Here is a 22,568-nt window from a genome sequence, read left to right as displayed (position 1 = left end):
GTAGTATATATATAAAATATATACTTATTCTTTTATATATTATTATATTATGTTATAATAAGTTTGAGGTAAATAGTACAATTTTAATTAATCCAACTAGTGAATTCCTGATACCGATAATTATTATTATTAGTAAAAGATGTGAGTATTATTAAGTGCTCCATCTATTGTTCACCAAAAAGAGAAGAATGTTTGCGTAACCAAACGGGCCCTAATAACGTCTTTCCAAATTTGCCCCTGTATGATTCATGAATTACCTCATTGTTCGCCTGACCCGTCTCTTCCCCCAATCTCTGTCTCTCTCTCTTGCAAGCACAAGCAGCCATTGAAGACTCAATTGCCTGTCTCTAATCAAGCTAACAAATAAAGATCTGCTTCAATTGAATGCTAACAAAGCATAAATAGAGAAAAACAAAATCTACAATTTCTTCAATATGATGACCCGGTCATCATCAGGGCAAATCAACATCGCAGCGCGTACGAAGAAACTCGATGTAGATAATCGACTCGCTTTGAAAATTTACTATCGTATCGCAGATAATGTCCTCAAACAGGTCCATTTCTATAAGCTTTACTTTATTAATTTGTATTTTTTTTTTTGCATTTCCTTGAATTGAGAACTAAGTTAGTGAATTTTAGATCGATTGTTCAGTGATCAAAGATATATCATTGCGTGCGCAACTCCTAAGCTTGAAAATTGAACCACTGACGTGTCCTCTGAAAGAATTGGCGACTGTAGGGTTTTCATTGGAGAACTATTGGGAGTATTTCGTTATTGTTGTGATTGTTGTTATCATTGTCATAACATTGTTATGATTGTATTTATTTATTTATTTATTTATTTATTTATTTATTATTTGTAATAATATCTTTAACTGGGATGGAGGTTATGGAGGACACGGATTAGGGTAGAAGGTTAGTAAGTAATTGAGTGCTGTCATACTTATTATTTCATACTAGTAGTATTCTTGTAGTGCCTTGTCTTTCGATTTTTGTTACTATTTGCTATTGCTAGTACTTCGATTAGTGTCTTTCGATTTCTGTTATTTTGTCATGCCTTTTATACTGCTTTGAATTGCTGGTTCTTGTGCCGACGGTCTTCCGGAAACAGCCTCTCTACCTCCCAAGGTAGAGGTAAGGTCTGCGTACACGCTACGCTCTTCAGACCCCACTTTATGGAATTTCAGTGGGTGTTGTGTGTTGTAACATCTTTAACTGGGAAAGTAATAGTGAAAAGACTGCCATACTTCAGAAACATTTTTTTAACTCTCTAGGATTATCTCTGCCAAGAGTCCACCATTAACTTCTGTAATGCTTTCTAGCTAAAATGCGCAACTGTTGCACCCAAGGGTGCGGCCTAGAGGTCAGTGAAGTGGGTTGAGAACCATGAGATCTCAAGTTCAAATCCTAGTAGCACTGGGTGATTTCGTCCCATCTGCCCTAGCCTTGGTGGACAGAGTTAGCTGGTACCTGTTGCTGGTGGGAGGTGACAGGTATCCCGCGAAATTAGTCGAGGTGCGCGCAAGCTGGCCCGGACACCACGGTTATAAAAAAGAACAATTGTTGAACTGAGAAATTGAATGCTAACTTTTTTAGGTGGTTGGATGGTTAAGGTTTAGTTGAAACAGAGCAAGTGAAACTCTTCCACTTTGATGTAGTTAGGGAAATGTGTGCTCATTTATTAGGTCAGTACTGAGGTCCAATGCTGGCTTTGCATTAAGATTTTTCTTTGCTTCAAAGGTTAGTTCTTCGGTCTGTTCTGGTCCTATTCCAAGTCAAGTAGCATATGGGAATGGGACTCCCTCACTCTATTCATACTCTTGTTTGGTTAGTACAGGGGAATAGGCAATCATCGATGTTATAATGCATTAGTAGTTTGTCCAATAACTATGATATCTGTATGATGCTTGTGCTTTCACGATCTTAGAAACCCTTGTTAGTTCATCTCTGCTAGCCACTTTTGATCCTTTGATTTGATCGACCGGCAGTGTTATTGTTTGCTATCCCTGTTTATTACTCTTGAGCCTTTTCTTTGCATTCTTCATATTATCTCAACTATAGCATAGTACTTGTTTGGTGGTGCACTTTTTCCTGTTGGAGTTGGAATGCCTGCTTTGTTATGCCACTGAGTTAGTAACTTTCACGTCATTTTATGACTCTTATGATCAATCGAATATCTTTTGGTGCTCAAGTGCTTTGCTATTAGGTAATAGTTATAAATATACCTTTCTATTTGAGTCCAAATTCCTCTTTATTCCCTATGAGCGATATCGCAGGAAAATGATATGGTTACAATATTGTAGGCTGACATTTTTCGCGCAGAGGGAGACGTCATAGATTTGTATGTCATGCTTCTTAGATACTCAAGGTGAGAAATGAAGTCAAATGATCCAAAGCTATATTTTGTTTTCAGATTAATGTCACAGACTTGCATTAAGGTTTATGTTTATTATGCTTAATTCCGATGTGGTTGAATCATGAATGTTAGAAGACCTCCCTTTCTAGATTTGAGTAGCCAAACTCTTTTTTCTTTTTTCTACAGAGTTGACCAAGCTGACTTATTGGGTAATAGTGTTATCTCCTAAGAAGCACATTTGTCAATTGTGCATGCATCAAAATCATTTTTTTTTCTAATTACTTGCCAACTAAGAGTAAGGTACAGAGAAGCATACAAAAATACTTTGTCTAAATTTTGCGCTTGAGTCTTTCAAGACTTGCTTTGATTCACCAGATTTTAAAAAAATGAGTTTTAAAAGCTTGTTAAATACTTAAATAAGTATTTCGTTTGTTTTGAATCCACATTCTAATCCAGTGGGCTAGTAGGTTAATTTATGTGTAGAAAAAGTTTTTGGTTTCTCTAAACTTTTAAGTGCGGGAAGTTTGTTACTCAAATTAAGGATGAGTTATGTCTGATTGAGTAACCTCAAGTTAGGTCTCTGTAATCAAACCTTAAGTTTTTAAGGTATTTTCTATTTTTTCTTAAGATAGAAGCCTCTAGATTGAATTACTAGGTGGTTTTAGTGATTTGGATGGCTTAACTTTTTTCTGAACCCGGAAGTATGTACTTGAATTACTGTTTGCTGTTTAAGTTTGGTCTCGGAGACAATACCATGCCATCGAGATTATCGAGCATCACTTCAGAGCAACAAAATTTATTTGAAAAAGGTAAGACATCGATACCTTTCCTCTATTCAGGTTCATGTGTAAGCTTTACCTAGTCTTACTTTTTTGTATTTGATCTCAAGAGATTACTAAATGCCGTGGCTGAGCTTGAGGAATTGAAGCCAATAGTTCAACAGAAACTTGAGGAGCTAAACAGGAAATATCAAGTGAATAAGGGGAACAATCATCATCAAAATAATCTTTTAGGATTATCTGGGGAGTTTTATCCTGCCTATAAGCAAAGCTTTAAGGCTTGGGGGAAAAATAAGGTATGCATCATGTACTTACTACTTCTTAGGTGTCATTCAAGTTTCTTGTTTGGCTGCCTTGAATTTGGTTGTAATGCGTGCAAGTTTGGTTTTATGGGATCTATTTGTCTTTCATATTTTCTTGAAAGTGTATTGTACTAGTGTGCAGTACTCCAAGCGCACTGTATATAATCACCAGAAATCAAGAGGTGCATTGAAGATGTTAAGAAGCTGTTTGCTTGAAGCTTACCAAAGTGATAATTGCAGTTTGCACTAACTAAGGGGTTTGCCAGAAACAAAACTTTTTACTTATGGGAAAATTTGGCGTCTCATAGCCATAGGTTGTTTCATCTTAAAGATGATTTTTTGATAACCGAGAAATTACTTAAAATGTCGAGATTGTGGTGTGTTAGATTGCCTTAGAAGATTTTATTTAAGATAAGGTGAAAGGTGGTGAATGAAATACTAGATTCATGGTCTTGAGTTGGAATTTGTAGTTTCCATTTTCCAGTGATTCCAAATTTCTTTGTTTTGTACATGCTTCATAACCCTAGATACCATGGTGCCATAGAGATAGATGCTTGCTTGTATTAATGGTCTATTCTGATGGGCGTTGTTTCCACATCTCACAGATAGCCGCACCAGTTCGAGATTTTGGGTCTCAAGTTCCAACAACTCAGCAGTTTTTGCTTGTGAAGCCAGTAGATGAGCATATCCGCCGTTTGTAAGTCTCTCCAATAAGGATTACTCTGTAATTTATCGCCAGATGCAATTTGGCCGATCAATGCGCTTTAATGGCACGGAGTAGTCATTCTGGCCCTAGTCTCGGAGCTCTTGCTAAATGTGAATGTTGCATGTGGAATCTGTTCGTTTTACAATGCCTCTATTTTCCTGAAGACCTATGGAATCACTTATACACAAACCACCAACTGACTTTAGTATGAAATAGACCTGTTTGTAGCTTTCATTCTTGGAGTAGTGCATCATTATTCCTTGGGAACTACAAATTATTAAAGTAAATCACGCGGATGTCAAGAATAGTTTCTCTTTATCTTAATAAACACATGAGTATGGAATGACAAAGATACATTTTACATTCCCATGCTAGATTAAAAGAATCAAGAAGTAATTGCTTTAGCTTTAACTTGTCCGCAAAGCATAAGAAACACAAATCTACACACTGAAATCATATAGTATAGCAGTTGCAAGTAAAATCTCTTCTTAGGCTGGCATAATGTGTGGTTTAGAAACAATGATCAACGAGGTAGAATGCATTAGTCAAGGTGAAACTGAGCTTGTGTTTGCTGGATGTCAACTATTTAATTTAATGTTGCTATTTTTTTTTTCTGCTTTTCTAGGTCACTTAGTATTCCGCATCCAAAGGATGAAACTCTGAGCAAACATTCCATCTTGGGTCCAAATGGACTTCGAGGACAGTGGCAACCTCCAGCTAGTAACAGAGGGGTATGAAGGATTTTTTTTTTTTTTGGCTTGGTTAAATACAATTATAGTCCTCAAGCTAGTGACAGAGGAGAATGAAGGATGCTTTCCCCCTCCATTTTACTTCTCTGTTTTCTAGGATGTTTTTCCCCCTCCATTTTACTTCTCTGTTTTCTATCTTTATTTCTGGAGAAAAGAAGCCCTGGTTGAGGGGATAGGCATAGATTGGGAGTCCCGGCAAATAACCCCTTTTCTGGAATGTAATGACTAAAGTAACTGTAGTAATTACAACTTCCATTCTTAAATGCAGGTGTCTTATCCAAGTAATGTGGACTTCACTCCAATTTTGATCCCCAGGTGAGATTCATAGTAATCGAGTTAATTTTCAACATGTTTTTATCATTTATATGTAAATATTTCTAGCTGTTGCAAATCATATTAGTAATGACATTATCAGGGTTTATAATGCAGTCCTGAGTTACCAACGGATAATTTTATTTACTGTATAAGTTTATTCTGCCAGCGTGCTTGCATTTGAGTTTTGAGTATATTCCTTAATCCTTGAAGGGAAAACAGCCTCCTGCAGCCTGTTGAAAATGAGTGTTCTGATAAAAAGGATGATATCAGTTCAGAATGTGGAAAACCATGTGTGGAATCAACGTTGCCAGTCAACAGGGACAAGCCAGTGCTGCGTCTTGATGAACCTGCTTCATTGATTTCCTTTGATACAGAAGAAAGCCCTCTACAATCAGAAATTATTAGACAACCTTCTCCTCCACCCGTTCTTGCTGAGGTACAAGATTTGATGCCAACCGCTGCATGTCCAGTCGATGAGATGGAATGTGGATTGGTTAAATCATCACCTGATGGTCTAATCTGTTCTGAAGATCCCCTGCAATTGCACATTGTGAGATTTTTCTACATCCATTTTTTTGGTTGTCCATTTCCTTATTGATTTCTTGTCTTACATTATGAAATGCTTTCACCTATTCTCATTTTGTAGTCAGCATCTGTGATGGATACTTTCATGAAGTTAGCCAAGTCCAATACTAACAAAAATCTTGAAACCTGTGGTGTTCTTGCTGGATCACTTGTATGTCCCATTAACTCTTACCATTGTGTTTTAAGTTACAAACTTACAATCACTTTGTAGCTGTATCATCATCCACGCTATTGCTTGTTTCAGAAAAACCGAAGATTTTATGTCACAGCTCTAATCATTCCCAAGCAGGAAGCGACATCAGATTCGGTAAGTAAGAGTCCTCTATATTCAAAAAAGAGAGTCCTTGTATTGTCCTTTGGATGTGTTTCCTGGATAGTATCCTGATCGAATTCTTTCGAAGCAGTGTCAAACTACAAATGAGGAGGAAATATTTGAAGTTCAAGATAAGCAATCATTGTTTCCTCTTGGGTGGATTCATGTAAGTTTATTTTGCGAGGATCCTAGTCCTTGATAAATTACTCCTGAATTATGATGTCATGTTAAAGTATAAACTATTGCACTAAGTCACAGTTTAGTTTCTGTGATCTGGTGGGGTTTGCTATGCTTTTGTGAGGAAATATACGTAACAACTATCAAGTAGCTATTAGAACACCTAGAATACTTGTTGTGATTTATTGAGTCATAACAGGAAATGTATCTTAAAATGTTGTCCATGGTACCTTCTACAAGTTATGTAAGAGCTTCTCTTCCAGTTACTTTAATATGGTATTTTATCTCAAAAGAAACTTGAAAAGCTTTTACTCCATGATACAATTAAAGTCAAGTAATGACTCTTCACTTTGCATTCCTTTTCAGACACATCCAACGCAATCATGTTTCATGTCATCCATTGATGTTCACACCCAATATTCATATCAGGTTTCTGTACTCTTAACTCTCTACTTCCCCAACCGGGATATGTCTCTAGTTTGTTTACGAAGACTGTGGCAAAACTTTACATGGCCTATTACACCTGAATTTATGTTTAATCTACTGCGCATCCTTTTCTTGTTATTGATATGATTTCGTCACAGATCCTGGATTTACCTATTTCCTTTACTAATGATTAAGCAGATCATGTTGCCTGAAGCTATTGCAATTGTAATGGCCCCAAGAGATAGTTCAAGGTAAAGTAGCCTCAATCTCTGGTGAAGTAGAATTTTCTCTTAGTATAAAGCCGTTTCTTGGTACAAGGATTGTGCATTACTCAATCATTTGATAGGGTTTATATATCTTGCTTGGTGGAATTAGTTATTCGACCTAGCTACTTAACCGTAACAAATTAGCTATTTCCCATGACTGGAGAAAATTGCCCTGCGTGAGTGGAATATTTTTTGGGGATTGCTCATCTTAACTAATTTGTGGTATTCTAATGTGTGTAGAAAACATGGAATATTCCGATTGACAAATCCGGGTGGTATGACAGTTATCCGACAATGTCCAAGGCGTGGTTTTCATCCACATGACCCCCCTCCTGATGGTAGCCCAATTTACAAGCATTGTACAGATGTCTATATGGATTCTAACTTGAAGTTTGATGTCATTGATCTGAGATGATTCCGATCATTGATTAATGATTTGCAAATAGTACATCTTTCATCCATGATGCTTGTTTGTTGTGCCTTCGCAATGTTGATTGGTCTACGAGATGTCAATACATAATCCTTGAATACTCAATTTGAAAGTTGTTAACGGGTAACTCTTCCAGCTGCAGCTTGCGTGCAGGTAAGGTTGTAAGAGGTTCATGCCTGGCATTCTTGCAGATATAATAGAACTGCATCATTGAATTCATATAATTAAAACCAACTGTGTAAATAGAAATTCCTTTTCAGGCATCATCGTGTGTAAACTTGAAAAATGGTCAAAACTATTGACGTTATAGTTGTTGACTTGTAGTTGTGCATCAGTTGTCATATCTACTTTGTGAATATAGTTTTGTTGGTTCAGAATAGTTACACTTTTTTATCTCATCATCTTTTAGAATGACTAAATATTCAAAGAAAGTTGCTTTTTGACCTTTAGTCAAAATCTAAATAGGGGTTGAAAGAAACAAATCTTTCGATTTAGAAATTAGAATTCTTTATCAAAGAATGACTTTAGTATTAAATGATTGAACAATTGGAAGCAATTTACTTACATAACTTGGTTATTATCCTAGAGATATTTACCAATCGGTTGTTTTCCTTTAAATTATGGAGAGCATTATTTTGTAGTAATCTATTTCACAATTCGCAGTATGCCATCCATAGCTTTATGGTGCGCTCAAATTCCAATGATCTTGTCCATGATTTTTCCTATTTCGTTATTCAGGGCCTCTGATTAATGTAGGAAGAAGTGGCGTTCTGGAAATCTGCAGTATCATCTTTCCTGCATTTGTTAGGGTCTGCAGTACTAGTCTGCATTATGTAGAAGCTTTCTTCTTCTTCTTTTTTTCTTTTTTTTTCCTTTTTTTTTTGGGCTCAGCCGTAGTGTTCCCTTAGATCTGATTTTCTTTTTCTTTTGCGGGAGAGAATTGGCGTTGGGTTCCACCTTCTTTTTTCGTCGTTGGGTAAATTGAGTGGTCTACTTTTTGTTCTCTTGTGGTTGAGGCAACTAGAGCAAGGCAGACGTAACCTTTGGGGTGGAATCAGCCTATTTGGATTGATCTCTCGATTCGGTCGGAGGCTGAAAAAACCAAGCCCCCGACATGTATTGTCCGCTTTGGCCCAGTAGACCCAACGAATTTGTCTCTCAGGCTAAGTCATCCAAAAGCGAGCGTACCATGTGAATTTATGATACGCCTTTTAAACTTTTTCATTTTCTTCTCATTTTGATGTTGGATTCGCGTAAGGTTTCATGTGTACCCCATCTTTAGACGATTGTTGGTCCCTTCTCTTTAACCAGCCATCCGTCGTGGGCATCAATTTTCACTCGAGTTAAACACTCATTGATTAGGTCTGTCGAGGACTAAAAATAGCTCGTTGATTTGGCATACTTTTGTTTTGTTTATCTCTTTGATAGCAACAAGTGCGTACTTGATTTTGGGGCCCTGTTATCTTGTAAGGTTGTGAACACAATGAGCAATGGCCAACTCGCCAAGGACTCAATGGCTTGTGAGGCCACAACTTAGGTGTGTTGTTGGGCCTTAGTTGCAGAATGTGGACAAGTTGCTGGCATGTGAAGTAGTATCAAATATGGTTCGTCTGTCAAAACCTTGAAAAATTGACAGAACCTCTGTGAGAACGAGGGCTGTCACTGATCGATGTATACCTTCACTCACGCCATGGTTGGTCCATATGTTCTATGGACCTCGACTTCCTATCGTCCGGATATCTTCGTTTTAACCTTAGATGTTCATTACCACTATTAACATTTTCCAACTAAAATTCTTTTGTTGTTGATAAATTGGGAAAAAATATTTATTTATTTATTCGAGATTGACTAGCGTTTCATAATTCAAAATGGACGCTGATCTAATTAAGTGATGTCAATTCAATTTTAGAACCTTCAGTAGATGATATTACATCCATAGTGGTGACAATAGAAGCTAGCGGGGAAAGCTTGTGATTAAAGCTCTGATTTCTGGTCTAGAAGTCAACAATGAACTAGTTTTAGCAAAACCCGAAAATCCTCTCCGTGTTAGTTTTAGATGTAACTGGTATAACAACTATGCCTCAATTCCAAACAAGTTGGGTCGGTTATATGAATTCTTACTTCTCGATTTAAGCTCAACTCATGTCACATCGTCATATCAAATAATATTATAGGGACTCCTCGTGAATTGATGAGTTTTATGTTGGTTGTGAATCTACTGCAATCCACCTCCTTTATTTAGGCTTGGACGAGCAACTTAAGCAATTTCACACGGACAGAGTTTCTAGAAGAAAGTGGTACAAAAAAGAAAATTATCCTTCCGAGAGTTAGACTAATAGCCTGTTTGGCCAAGTTTATTTTCCCTCCAAAAGTAATTATTTTTTCAATAAGTGCTTATTTTTTAAAAAGTGAGGTGTTTGACCAAGCTTTTGGGAGAAAATAAGTGTTTTTGGGGAGTAGCAGAAGTAGTTTTTCAGAAGCTAGAAAAAATAACTTTTGCCCAAAAGTACTTTTTTGAAAAGTACTTTTGAGAAAAATACACATAGCACTTTTTAAAAACTTGGTCAAACACTAATTGCTGCTCAAAAGTACTTTTTAAATTAATTGGCCAAACATAAACTGCTTTTAGCTAAAATACTTTTTTGAAAAGTACTTTTAAACTGTTTTTAGAAGCTTAGTCAAACAGGCTATAAGCCAATATAAAAGTGTTGCAGAACACAATTAATTGCAAACTGTTGCAATATTCATTGCTGAACTTTCAAAGCAAACTACATGTACTCTTTGCTTAATCTGTTGTTTTCATGTGCTTGTTGAGAAGAAAATGGAAAGCATGTCTTCAATTGCAGAATCAGACCAAATATATCTGAAACTTTCAACTACTCCCAATTGAAATATACTAATGCTTATTTTAGTCATATCAATCCGAAATAGCTTCTAGTATATTGGAATTTATCCAAGGGAAGTAACAAAAGTCAAATAGCAAAATATATTAAGGTACATTTCAGTTCTTATTTTGGGGAGTCACTAACAAATAGTGACATTTAATAGTATAATGGGGGGAAAAGAACTTGGGTATTTCGTTTTAAAAAAAAAAAAAAAAGGTACGTTAGTGAGGGAACCAGTCTATTGACACACGTATGATTTTGATTGTGTTCAGGACAAGTAATTTTTAATTAAATGTTAATGGATTTGAATTAAGTATGACCCAATCAATTCACCTTTCCTGATAATGATTGTCATAATTTTTATAGAGGCATGACACAGGTCATCATAGAGAGCGCTGAAGTTAGGTTTGACGTCCTTGTAGAAATAATTGTAATTGATTTTATCCGCAAAGAAAGTGTTTATATGATGGGCAATTGTATCTTATTTAATTCGAATTAATTACTAGTGATAAAGTTCACTTAGTTTGTCTTCATTAAATATAAAGAAGTGGGTAAAGGTTCAATTGAGATGAATTATTCCTGGTAGCGTAGTTATGCTGTTAGCAATTACGAATCAATGATGGATCTTGGATTATTCACTGAAAGGGGCTTATAATCAACATTTTTCATGTGTTACTTGATCATGTTTCAATAATTAAACATGCTTGTTGATTAAAAAAAATAAAATTAAACACACTCAACCTAGTAGTACAAAGCAACATGAATTTCTTCTTCTTCTTCTTCTTCTCTATATTTTAGTTTTTAAATTTTATTTTCTATTTTCTTTCATCTAAGCCTGTTCTCTAGAAACAATCAAATGGAATAATAAAAAAAAAAAGAATAATTAAGTCAGTGGTTGAGTTAGCAGCCACCAAAAGTCAAGAGAAGAAAGGGGTCAAGTGCTAACCGCTAACCACAACCTCCGTCTTCTAATGTTTACCAAGATACATGTCATAACTTGCAAATTTGTAAAAACAAGAGCAAGAAAAATAGTTATATATTTAAATAACTATTCGGTATGCGAAATTTACTATATGAATTGATTCCGATTCACGCAGTAAAAGGTTTACCATAAGAGGGTTCGTATTTACTATCAATCTATCATAGAGGATTCAATTTTTAAAATTAAAATTCGAGATTTTTAATTAAGAATTAGACGAATTTTTATTATTTTAATTAAAACTCCCTGATGAAGGATAAAAAATTGTTTGTGCTTCAAGATAGAAGCCAACCTCTTTCCTATCGTAATTGGGTGCCAATAACCTTATATTTGGCATCTGGAAAATTACTCGATTGTATTTAGGCCCATGACTCAAAAGTGTAGCGACAAAAGCTAGGGAAATAATATAACATGTATGCTAGTATATGAACAAACAGTATAAATGATGTATGTTGCTTCAAAGTGAAGGTAAATCATTCCTGGCTTCTAGTTACTTATTATTATTACCCTGTGAGTTTTCACTGTCTGATAGGTTAATGCTCAACTATAATTTTATATTTGGACTTTATCATGTTTTGCACATTCTTGAACCAATTAAAAGACATTTTGCTGCTAAAGGATTATGGTATTTTCATGTGTAATAGAAGATAATAATTAACATCATGGCATAAAGACAGATTCAATGCTTCGCAAAAAGTAGTTCGTTGCCGTAATAGGAAGGTAACTCTTGTCGCTTTGAACCTTTTAACATTCTCCAAGTCAGCGTGCATACTCATTTTGTAGGAGTAGACATGCAATTCATTTTTGGATAAAACTCGAATACACTTATTAAGAATATTTTTAGTGTCAATATATTTTAATTTCTTGTAGCAAATAATTTGTCTTATTTCCCAATTATCAATCTCGCTTTTTCAAGATATTGATCCAATAGTGTAAAAAATTTCACACGAATATAAAAATTATTGATTAGGGTCAAAACTACCCTAAGACTATGCGAAACATAACAATTTTTCCCTCTATTGAAAGATTATCTCGTTCCCTATCCCTACCGTTATGAAAGTGGCTCGATTTTGCCCTTGTGAAGTTAGGGGCAGCAGTTAAATGACAAAATTTAGATCATCTGCGAAGTTCAAGGGAACAGTCTTTTTTCTCTTTTTCTCCGGATCTTTTATAAACAAGTCATTTAAATCTAACTAAAGTTATATAAAGTGTCACTAAGTATGAATAAGTTATAAGAGAGGATGAATACATGTCGGGATAATCTATTTTAATTGAATGTGTGAACTCTCTTTAAGTGCATGATACTATTTCTTCTGAACCAACTTTCTAAGGGAGGCAAAATTATTTCATTTGGAATGATCTAGCTGCAATTTTGACCCTTCACCGCAAAAACTAAACTCTCTTTTAGTAGATGGTACTAATATTTCTTTTTGACACAAAAGCCACTCAGCCTTTGTCCACTACAAGGGCAAGTGCTACAGAATTCAAACCTATTTAGCTTCTCTCTCTCTTTTTTTGACTCTGCAACCAATCCTCTGAAAATTTCCTTTTTTTCCTCAGTATGTCAGTGTTCCCACATCGCAGTTGAATCTTTGTCCTCTTTCCACACGGCTTAGATTTTTTTTTTCTCCTTCTTTCCTTTCATTAATTGTACCAAGAAAACAAAAACAAAAAAACATGGCCATTGATATGATCTCTGAAGCTCCAAGCTTAACCACAAGTCCAAGAATCTCTTTCTCCCATAATCTTTGCCACAAAAATTCCAATATTCAAGACTACCAACAAGTCCAAGAATCACTTTCTTCAAGTCCTGAATTCGATTTTTGTATTAGCAATAGTACTGATACAGAAACTTCTTCAGCAGATGAACTCTTTTCAGATGGACTAATTCGTCCAATTCAACTTCAAGAAAAGTTTGTTACTTCTTCTATACAAGTCCCTTTATCAAAAAAGACTCAAACTTTAGTCAATTCTGTTCCACCCCATCCCCAAAAAGATCAAAATTCAAAGCAAGAGATCAAAAAGAATCCTAATTCTAATTCTTTTTGGGGTATCAAGAGAAGTAGTAGTGTTCATTGTGTTAATACACACAAAAAAAGCAGCTCATTTTGGTCATTACCTTTATTATCTCGCAGCAATTCTACTGGTTCAGTGCCAAATTCCAAGAAACAGAGTAATCTGCAATTGAAGCAAATCAAGAATTCATCAGCACCAGCTAGTTTTTATACATTTCCATCATCTCAAAAGCCACCATTGAGAAAGAATTATGGAGCAACAGGACCTAATTATGGTAATGGTATTCGAATTAGTCCAGTTCTTAATGTTGCATCACAAAATCTCTTTGGATTAGGTTCTCTGTTTCGTAATGGGAAACATAAGAAGAGTAAGAAATGATTTTGTGTGTACCAATTAGTAGTAATTACAGTATATGAAATGAATCACAGTTTGTTATAGATTCAAGATTATTTTTTTTTTTTTTTTTTTGGAGTTATTCAAGAGAAGGAAAGAAATGTATTCTGAATATTTGCAGAATTGGGCACCGTTTTGTCTCGTTTGACCATAATGATAACAACACATATCCATAATTATAAGTTTAAGCACGTCGGGCCATAGACTTGGTTGAAACTTGGGGAAGATAAAAGAGTTCTTTTTGAAGTTTAAGTCGAACATTTGTGGAGTATTTGAAAGTTGAAGTTATGTCTGGATATGCTAGTTATAATGTATAACCAGATACGTAATATTTTAAAAAAGGAAAAAAAAATCCATGTACAAATTAAACTGACACCTAAATATCTAGTAATACCAGTGTTGTTTAGTTTACATCTAAAAATTGAATAAAGTGAAGGATAAAGAGGATTTTTTGGTGGATGAGTTAAAATGTACATATTCATATTATTCATTGATATCCCAGTACTGTCATAGTCTAAGGAGACACAGAGACAGATATAAACCTTATTTGGTGATTGTCTACTGTGGTTTCTTCCCTTGATTTGTCTTGAATATATGAATTGTTTCATACGAATTTCAAGATTACTTTAGGTCTGTCCTTTTTGTTTAGCTTTTTGTGAGATAGTGTTATATCGTGATTAGGTTTAAACTACTTTGTATGTTGCTGTTTTTGTCTGATTTTATGGGTTTAAGACTAGTATCATCCTTCTTAGGCGTAAAAATTCTAGTAATAGGCTGGAAACTACGTTTATGTGTGTATCATGGTTTCTTCTATTTTCCTAGTGGTTTGAGTGATGCTAGAAAATCTTCTTGAGAGCCTTTGATAGCCACACAAATCCCAGTATATAGAGAGAAAATATGTTAAAATCATATGTCTAAGCTTTGGCGAGTAAAGTTACCTAATATCTATCATGGTAAAAGATAGTCAGATAGCAAATACCTGATAAAATAAGTTATCTGCGCGTAAGCTGGTCTAAACATTATCCTTGTAAAAGAAATGCAAAAGAGAGCCTTGGAAAATTAGGAGCCATTCGGCGATAAATAACATTTAGAATAATTGAAATAATATTTGGAGACTATTTGATCAAGTAAGTGTTTATTTTTTGAACTGATCTATTATTTCATCTCAAACTTAATATGTAGAATTTAAAGTTTGGAAAACAAGTTTTAGGAGTTCTTTAAATTTTCATGACTCAAAAAACGTTAATTCTATTTTCATGTTAAACACATCTTCAACTTCCAAATATCCCTTTAAACTTAACTTCAAACACCATTTTTTGCACCAAATTTCAATCAAATCATGTTCAAATGCCTACTTAATATATTATTGGCAAGCAGGATATATGGTTAAAAGTATATTAATAGTTCAAAGTAGCTTCTTTAGGCCACCAAAATTGGTAGATAATTAGCTTAGAATCATTTATCATGCTTTGCACGACTAAAAATCCAGCCGGACCATTTCAAAGAACCTTCCTTTGGTGGTTCAAGATTAGCGAGCGAAATCGCATTTTTAGATCAAATGAAATAGTCAAGTGAGTTACTAATCATAATGTGAAAGACCTAATTGGAAGAAGGAGAGGACAATATTACTTAGGTACTTAAATAGAGTAGGTAAGGTAGCCAACAAGAATTCTTGTAGAAGGGTAAGTATTTCTTACTCTTGAGGATTCATGTTTGAATTTCTTTTTTTTGAGCGGATTGTCCTTCATTTGGGGTGGTGTTTAATTTTACCCTTCAAACGGGTGGTCTTTAAGTTTTTCCCTTTGCCTAATACCCCGAGATTGTGGGTTCAAACTCCAGCTCAGTAAAAAAAAAATCGCAAGGCAGAATTTGCATGGGCGGAATTCTGCCTTAAGGCAGAAATTTGTAAATTCTGACCATGTGCAAATTCTGCCTGAAGGGCAAAAGTTAAAGACCACCATTTTGAGGGACAAAAATTAAAGACCACCCCCAGCGAAGGGCAATCCTGCAAATCGCTCTTCGAATTTTAAATATGGAGTCGATTTTGTTAAATGCTTTACCTTAATATGAGATTTTTCTTTAAATATGGAGTCGATTTTGTTACATGCTTTACCTTAATATGAGATTTTTCAAAGCAAATTTAAATTTAATCGAGTTCTAATACGAGTACTCATTAAGAGGGGAAACAAAAAAAAAAAAGGCAGTAGGTAATAAAACTGAAGAAGCCAGAGAGTATGGCCATAGATGGCCCTTCAACAGTCCTAGTGTCATTACGAGCACGTTCTTAATTTGACTCTTTCGTACTGCCACTTAGTAAAAGTGGTTATTAATTCCTTCAATTTATATGTGGAAATAAAATATACTACATTAATATGCAATGACAAAAACATTATGTGATCCGTATTTTTTATATGTTTGAGTTTTGGTGAATAAAGTTATCGATGTATGTGCTGGCGGGAGGTAAAAAATACCCCATAAAATTAATCGAAGCGCATGCAAGCTGATTCCGAATATAACAATTATCAAAAGATGAAAAAAAAAAACACTTATTATAAAGAAAGGGTTTTTGCCACTTGAATCGTTGTGCATGAAACTCAAACGTCCGGTTTCTAGGAGAAAGAACTAGCTAGTAATTAAGAGCAATTCCATCCTAATAACCTATAATTAGAGCTCACTATAAAATTACATGTTGTTGTAAGATCACAGGAACAATCCAATGATCAAGAACTCACAATTTGGAGAATGGTATCATTCATACAACATATTCTTACTCTTCTCCCGTATTAACTTCGCAAATAAGGAGGGAAAAATTACTTCTCAAATGGCGGATGGCTAACAGTTAAACTAGGTAGGAAGTTCTTTAAAATTAAGGGAAAAGAACACTACATGGGCATCCATAAGAAATTTGTTTGGCCCATGTTTGAATTTAATGCCGTGAGTTGGTTGTTCGGCCCAAACAATTGCCAAGCGTTAGCCCAGCAGTCCATTCACTACAAAAAGATCAGACTTTTTGTAGCGACTAAAAATAGCCACAAAAGATCAAAAAGTCTACACTAAAGGTCGACGAAAGCCTTCAAAAAATATCCAAAACATAGATAATATGTGTATAATTAGTAAGTGTACGTTAATCGAGCCTCCAAAAAATATCCCAGAACATATATAATAATTGTATAATATGTATATAATTAGTAAATATACGTTGATTATACATTTATTAAACACAAGTTATATAACAATGATATATTTTCTAAACACATACTGTAGGGATATATATTCTATACAACAATGATACATTTTCTATATACGTACGATACATTTTTTATACAACAATGATACAATTTGGATACATATGCTGAAATTAGTTACTGTAAAAAAAGACTATGAAATGAAATTATTTTAGAAAGGTTAAAAATGTCTTTTAAGCTTCTTAGGCCATCCGATTGTTAGTAGTTTGGGCTGGATATCCATTTGTGTCAGTTTCCCTTAAATTAAAGGTCCAAGGATTGGAATGTCACGAAAGCTCCCTCAATACCTATTTCCACCTTTTTTTCTACGGAAAAGGGCCAAAATTACCCCTGAACTTTGAGAAATAGTTCATCCATACCCTTCGTTATACTTTAGGGTCAATTATACCCTTACCGTTATAATGTGAGGTCAATTATACCCTTATGTCTAACAGCTGCCACGTGGCATCATCCCAGCCCTTCAATATTATTTTCCCCTCAAATAAATTTTTACCCACTAAAATAACCCAACCCGACCTAATTTTTTTTCCAGCCCAAGGGTAATGGGTTGGGTCCGTATCACTTTGGCTGGAAAAAAAAATTCTGGTCGGTTTGGATTATTTTAGTGGGTAAAAAATTATTTGAGGGGAAAATAATTTTGAAGGGCTGGGATGATGCCACGTGACAGCTGTTAGACCTAAGGGTATAATTGACCCCATAGTATGACGGTAAGAGTATAATTGGCTCTAAAGTATAACGAAGGGTATGAATGAACTATTTTCCAAAGTTCAGGGGTAATTTTGACCCTTTTTTGTTTTTTCTATTCATCTCTTTAAGGAGTCGTTTGTTAATTTCATGTTTGGTTGAATTTTTGTTTTAAATATAAATAAATTTGGCATAAGTTATACCCCCATTATAGATATATTTTTATTTTACATCCATCAATTTGGGATAACAATATTAGAATAATTAATCCTGAGATAAAACAAAATAATAGTAAAACTGTCATTCGTCATAGCTCTTCTTCCAAAATTATTTAAGCAGATCAAGGTTAAAATTGAAAATAATGGAGTTGGCTCTCCTCCGATACAAGATCCCTTCATTTCCTCAAGCACCCCTTAAATTCTTGACACGTGTCCTAATAATTTAATGGATCAGATTTAGTCAATTAACCAAAAGAATTTAACCATGGTAAACAGCTCTCTCTCTCTCCTCACGTTTCTTAGATGAATTCCTTCTTTTTTCTCCTAAATCTTTTAGAAGAAAAATAAGCATCCCCAAATTTCAAATCTTTAGCAGCAATAAATAAATCTTCTTCTTCAACTTTGTCTTCCATTTAGTCCTCAATTTCTTTAAATTATTAACTGCTGTTTTCTTATTCTTCACATGCTGGAAAAACACCTTTCATCCTTTTCTTACCCATCATATTGCCTAAATTCGTTATATTCATCTCCTTGATTGCATTAAAAATGAAAGGAAAATGTTTTAATTTACAGATCTTGAACTCTTAAACAAGAAGATGAAATGAAGAAAGAATTTCTTTGAATAACCCACATAGGAAATGTAAAACAAAATTTCCAAGAGAAAAAAAGATAAAAAGCAAAAATTGAAAAATTTGACTCATCACAAGAAATAAGCTATTTTTACTATAAACTTGAACTAACAAAATTGGAATTCGCTTATGTTTTCTGTAAGATTTGAGAGAGAAGAAATCTTTTAGAGCAGCCCCGTGAGGAGAGAGAGTTGTTTACCGTGGTTAAATTCTTTTGGTTAATTGAATAAATCTGATCCATTAGATCATTAGGAAGACACATGTCAAGATTGTAAGGAGGTACTTGAGGAAATGGAGGGATCTTGTACTGGAGGGGAGCCAACTCAGAAAAATAATAGGTCATCCAAGTTTATTTGATATAAAATTAAACATATGCAAATATATTATATCATGTATATTTCAGTTTTAATCAAATAAATCAAGAATTTACCAAAACAAGTATATCAAATTAACAGTCTCATTATTATTTCATTCTCATTATATATTTTATAATCAGTGGCCAACCAAAAATTCTAATTAAGAGATTCAAAAAAATTATACTTCCTCCGTTTCAATTTATATGAACCCATTTGACTGGACACGACATTTAAGAAAGAGGGAAGACTTTTGAAACTTGTGGCTCAAAATAAACCCTGAAAATTTGTGTGACTGTAAATCATTCATAAAGTGAATTTGTTTCCAAATTAGAAAAAAGGTCATTCATTTTAGCACGAATTAAAAAAGAAATAGATTCAAATAAATTGAAACAAAGAGAGTACGTACTACTAACTTGCATAATATTGTAAATACTATATTTAACTACCAAGAAATTTAATAATTTACGTATATAAACACTATATAGAAAAAAATTATGGGCCCCACCCATATATATTAAAAACAACAACTAATATATAAAAAAAAAAATTGCGGGCCCCATAATTCTATGGTATATATATATCCGTTTCAATTTAAAAAAAAAAGTTGTGGGCCCCATATATATCAAACAACAACTAATATTAAAAAAATAGTGCAAATTAATAATGTCAAAAAAAAAGTGCACCCCATATTAAAAAATCAAACAATATTCATGTAATTTCCAAAGTATCTCATTAAGTCAAAAATGATGGATTTGTTGTCACGTGCGTATTCATAGCAAACACTAATATAATAAAGTTTTAAATACGGAGCACAAACTACAATGTTATATTAATCGTGTTTTGAACATAGTATCCCATGTGTATATATATATATATATATATATATATATATATATATATATATATATATATTATATGCATAAAAATAGTGCAAACTAATAATGTCCAAAAGGGTGGGCCCCATACTAAACAACACCAAGCAATATCCCAATTTAATCAAAAAAAAAAATTGTGGGCCCCACCCATATATATTAAAAACAACAACTAATATAAAAAAAATTGTGGGCCCCATAATTCTATGCTATATATATATCCGTTCCAATTTTTAAAAAAAGTTATGGGCCCCATATATATCAAACAACAACTAATATTAAAAAAATAGTGCAAATTAATAATGTCAAAAAAAAAAGTGCACCCCATATTAAAAAATCAAACAATATTCATGTAATTTTCAAAGTATTTCATTAAGTCAATAATGATGGATTCATTGCCACGTGCGTATTCGTAGCAAACACTAATATAATAAAGTTTTAAATACGGAGCACAAACTACAATGTTATATTAATCGTGTTTTGAACATAGTATCCCATGTATATATATATATATATATATATTATATGCATAAAAATAGTGCAAACTAATAATGTCCAAAAGGGTGGGCCCCATACTAAACAACACCAAGCAATATAAAAAATCAAAATAAAAAAAGAAGAAACTATATAAAGCATGGGTTTAGACCCATGCTTCGTCGTCCGTTGTCCCTTAAAAAAAAGGGTGGGTCCCATACTAAATAACACCGAGCAATAAAAAAAAGGAAGAAAAAAAAATGGAACTCACCATCTCCAAACTCATGGGGGAAAAAAAAAGTGGACCCTATATTATCAAAATCAAGCAATATCAAAAAAAAAAAAAAAGTGAACCCCATATTAAAAAAAATATAATGTTAAAAAAAAGTGCTGGCTTTGTATTCGTAGCAAACACTAATATAATAAAGTTTTAGATACGGAGCACAAACTAAAATGTTATATTAATCGTGTTTTGAACATAGTATATGTATATATATTATATGCATAAAAATAGTACAAACTAATAATGTCAAAAAAAGTGCATCCCATAAAGGGTGGACCTCATACTAAACAACATCAAGCAATATAAAAAAAAAAAAAAATTGGAACCCACCGTCTCGAAACTCACTGTAAAAAAAAAAAAAGTGAACCCTACATTAAAAAAAAAAATAATGTCAAAAAAAAGTGCAGACTTTGTATTCGTAGTAAATACTAATATACTAAAGTTTTAGATACGGAGTACAAACTACAATGTTATATTAATCGTGTTTTGAACATAGTGTGTGTATATATATATATATATATATATATATATGCATAAAAATAGTGCAAATTAATAATGTCCGAAAAAAAAAAGTGCACTCCATATTAAGAAAATCAAACAATATTCATGTAATTTCCAAAGTATCTCATTAAGTCAATAATGATGGATTCATTGCCACGTGCGTATCAATCCATTAGTGGGAGCAAATAAAATTGTTTTTCTTCAAAAACTTAAGTAGTCAAACCATACAGTTTTTTTTTATATTAGCCTGAGATCTAATGTAGATATTAAACTGTTGTATTTGCTATTCCGCCATGTCATTTATTTGTTATATTCACTAAAATAAATATACTTAAAATATTTATATTTTAAAATAACATATAATTTAATTAATTTTTTATTTTTATTCTTACTCTAATAAATGTGAAAAGAGATTAATGTCATAAAAAAAATATCAAATGGAAATCAAATAATGAATAAGGTAAATTAGTCAAATTATAATTCTAATTGACGTTTTCTTAAAAAACCATGCAAAAGACAACATGACAAGTAAAATGAGCTAAACCGAGAATACTTACCAAAAATTAAAAAATAGTATTTCTTCGTTTAAATAGAAAATCAATTTCTACTTTGTTTCATTTTAAACATGTAAAATTAATTTAATAATTTGAATTAGAATTATCCAAATCAAAATTTGATAAAAAATAATAAGTATTTTATACCTTTAAATTAATCGAATTAAAATTGAAAGTATCAACTGATGCTTAAATATTGCTATTGTTTTATCTCAAAGAGAGGAAAATAGTTTCCTTTTAAACAAGTCTTCTCTTTTAAAAAATATTAATAAATTTGCCGATTTTGTATTCGTAGCAAACATTAATATAATAAAATCTTAGATACGGAGCACAAACTATAATGTTATATTAATCGTGTTTTAAACATAATATATATATATATAATCACTATTCAAAGACAATTATATACACATAGATGCGAATTGCCCTTCTTTTGGGGTGGTCTTTAAATTTTGCCCCTCATATTTGAAATCTTTAAATTTTGCCCTTCGCTAAATGCCATGAGTTTCAGGTTCGAACCCCCACACAAAGCAAAATTTTAAAAAAAATTCGCAAGACAGAGTTTAAATTTCGCTATGCCCCAATCGGCATACACTTGTGAAAGAATTAGCAAAGTTATGCCGGACCCGGCATACTTATGCCTTATGGGCAGACTTGGCATAAGTATGCCGGTTCCAGCATAACTTTGATAATTACTTCATAAGTTTATGCCGGATCCGGCATAAAAATTTGCCCATTAAAAGTATGCCCCCATCGGCATAAACTTGTTAAGGAATTACCAAACTTATGCCTTATGGGCAAACTTTGCCTTGAAGCATATATATGTATTTTTTTTTTTAACTTTTCAAGGTAAACCTTTACTAATGCCTTAACTAAGGGTGTGCTCATAAAACATAACTAAAAGTATGCCCCATAAGGCATAAGTTTTCCTTAAGGCATAACTAAAAGTTTGCCTTATAAGGCAAAGTTTAAATTTTGTATGCCCCCTCCGGCAGATTTTTAGTTATGTTTAACTAAAAGTCTGCTGGAAGGGGCATACTTTGCTTTGAGGGGCAAACTTTTAGTTATGCCGGAT

General features: G+C 33.4%; 2 protein-coding genes across 3 annotated transcripts; both read left to right on the top strand.

Annotated features, from left to right (window-relative positions):
- Positions 1 to 205: 205 nt before the first annotated feature.
- LOC132633265 (AMSH-like ubiquitin thioesterase 1) lies at positions 206 to 7,783 on the top strand. Of its 2 annotated transcripts, none has more exons than XM_060349564.1 (14): positions 206 to 554; positions 2,304 to 2,368; positions 3,090 to 3,165; positions 3,246 to 3,431; positions 4,043 to 4,134; positions 4,769 to 4,874; positions 5,161 to 5,207; positions 5,427 to 5,757; positions 5,854 to 5,943; positions 6,037 to 6,099; positions 6,197 to 6,271; positions 6,649 to 6,711; positions 6,907 to 6,959; positions 7,215 to 7,783. In XM_060349564.1, the coding sequence occupies exons 1-14, from the start codon at positions 435 to 437 to the stop codon at positions 7,387 to 7,389; spliced, it is 1,542 nt and encodes a 513-aa protein (XP_060205547.1). In that variant the 5' UTR covers positions 206 to 434; the 3' UTR covers positions 7,390 to 7,783. The 2 variants fall into 2 exon arrangements, with proteins under 2 accessions (XP_060205547.1, XP_060205546.1); XM_060349563.1 differs by having other exon boundaries at positions 208 to 554; positions 5,418 to 5,757.
- Positions 7,784 to 12,518: 4,735 nt separating this feature from the next.
- Positions 12,519 to 13,910, top strand: LOC132634341 (uncharacterized). Its single transcript, XM_060350601.1, has one exon. The coding sequence runs from the start codon at positions 12,946 to 12,948 to the stop codon at positions 13,660 to 13,662; it is 717 nt and encodes a 238-aa protein (XP_060206584.1). The 5' UTR covers positions 12,519 to 12,945; the 3' UTR covers positions 13,663 to 13,910.
- Positions 13,911 to 22,568: the final 8,658 nt, after the last annotated feature.

This window comes from Lycium barbarum, chromosome 3 (assembly GCF_019175385.1).
Source record: "Lycium barbarum isolate Lr01 chromosome 3, ASM1917538v2, whole genome shotgun sequence".
In the NCBI taxonomy this organism is placed as follows: Eukaryota; Viridiplantae; Streptophyta; class Magnoliopsida; order Solanales; family Solanaceae; genus Lycium; species Lycium barbarum.
This window is presented reverse-complemented; position numbering and strand designations above follow the sequence as displayed.

What these genes read in the sequence shown, in the direction of transcription:
- LOC132633265 (XM_060349563.1), top strand. Translation starts at nt 435, where the DNA reads ATGATGACCCGGTCATCATCAGGGCAAATCAACATCGCAGCGCGTACG. An exon ending in CTCCAGCTAGTAACAGAGGG is followed by an intron (nt 4,875 to 5,160) that starts GTATGAAGGATT and finishes TCTTAAATGCAG; the next exon opens with GTGTCTTATCCAAGTAATGT. An exon ending in ATCCCCTGCAATTGCACATT is followed by an intron (nt 5,758 to 5,853) that starts GTGAGATTTTTC and finishes CTCATTTTGTAG; the next exon opens with TCAGCATCTGTGATGGATAC.
- LOC132634341 (XM_060350601.1), top strand. Translation starts at nt 12,946, where the DNA reads ATGGCCATTGATATGATCTCTGAAGCTCCAAGCTTAACCACAAGTCCA.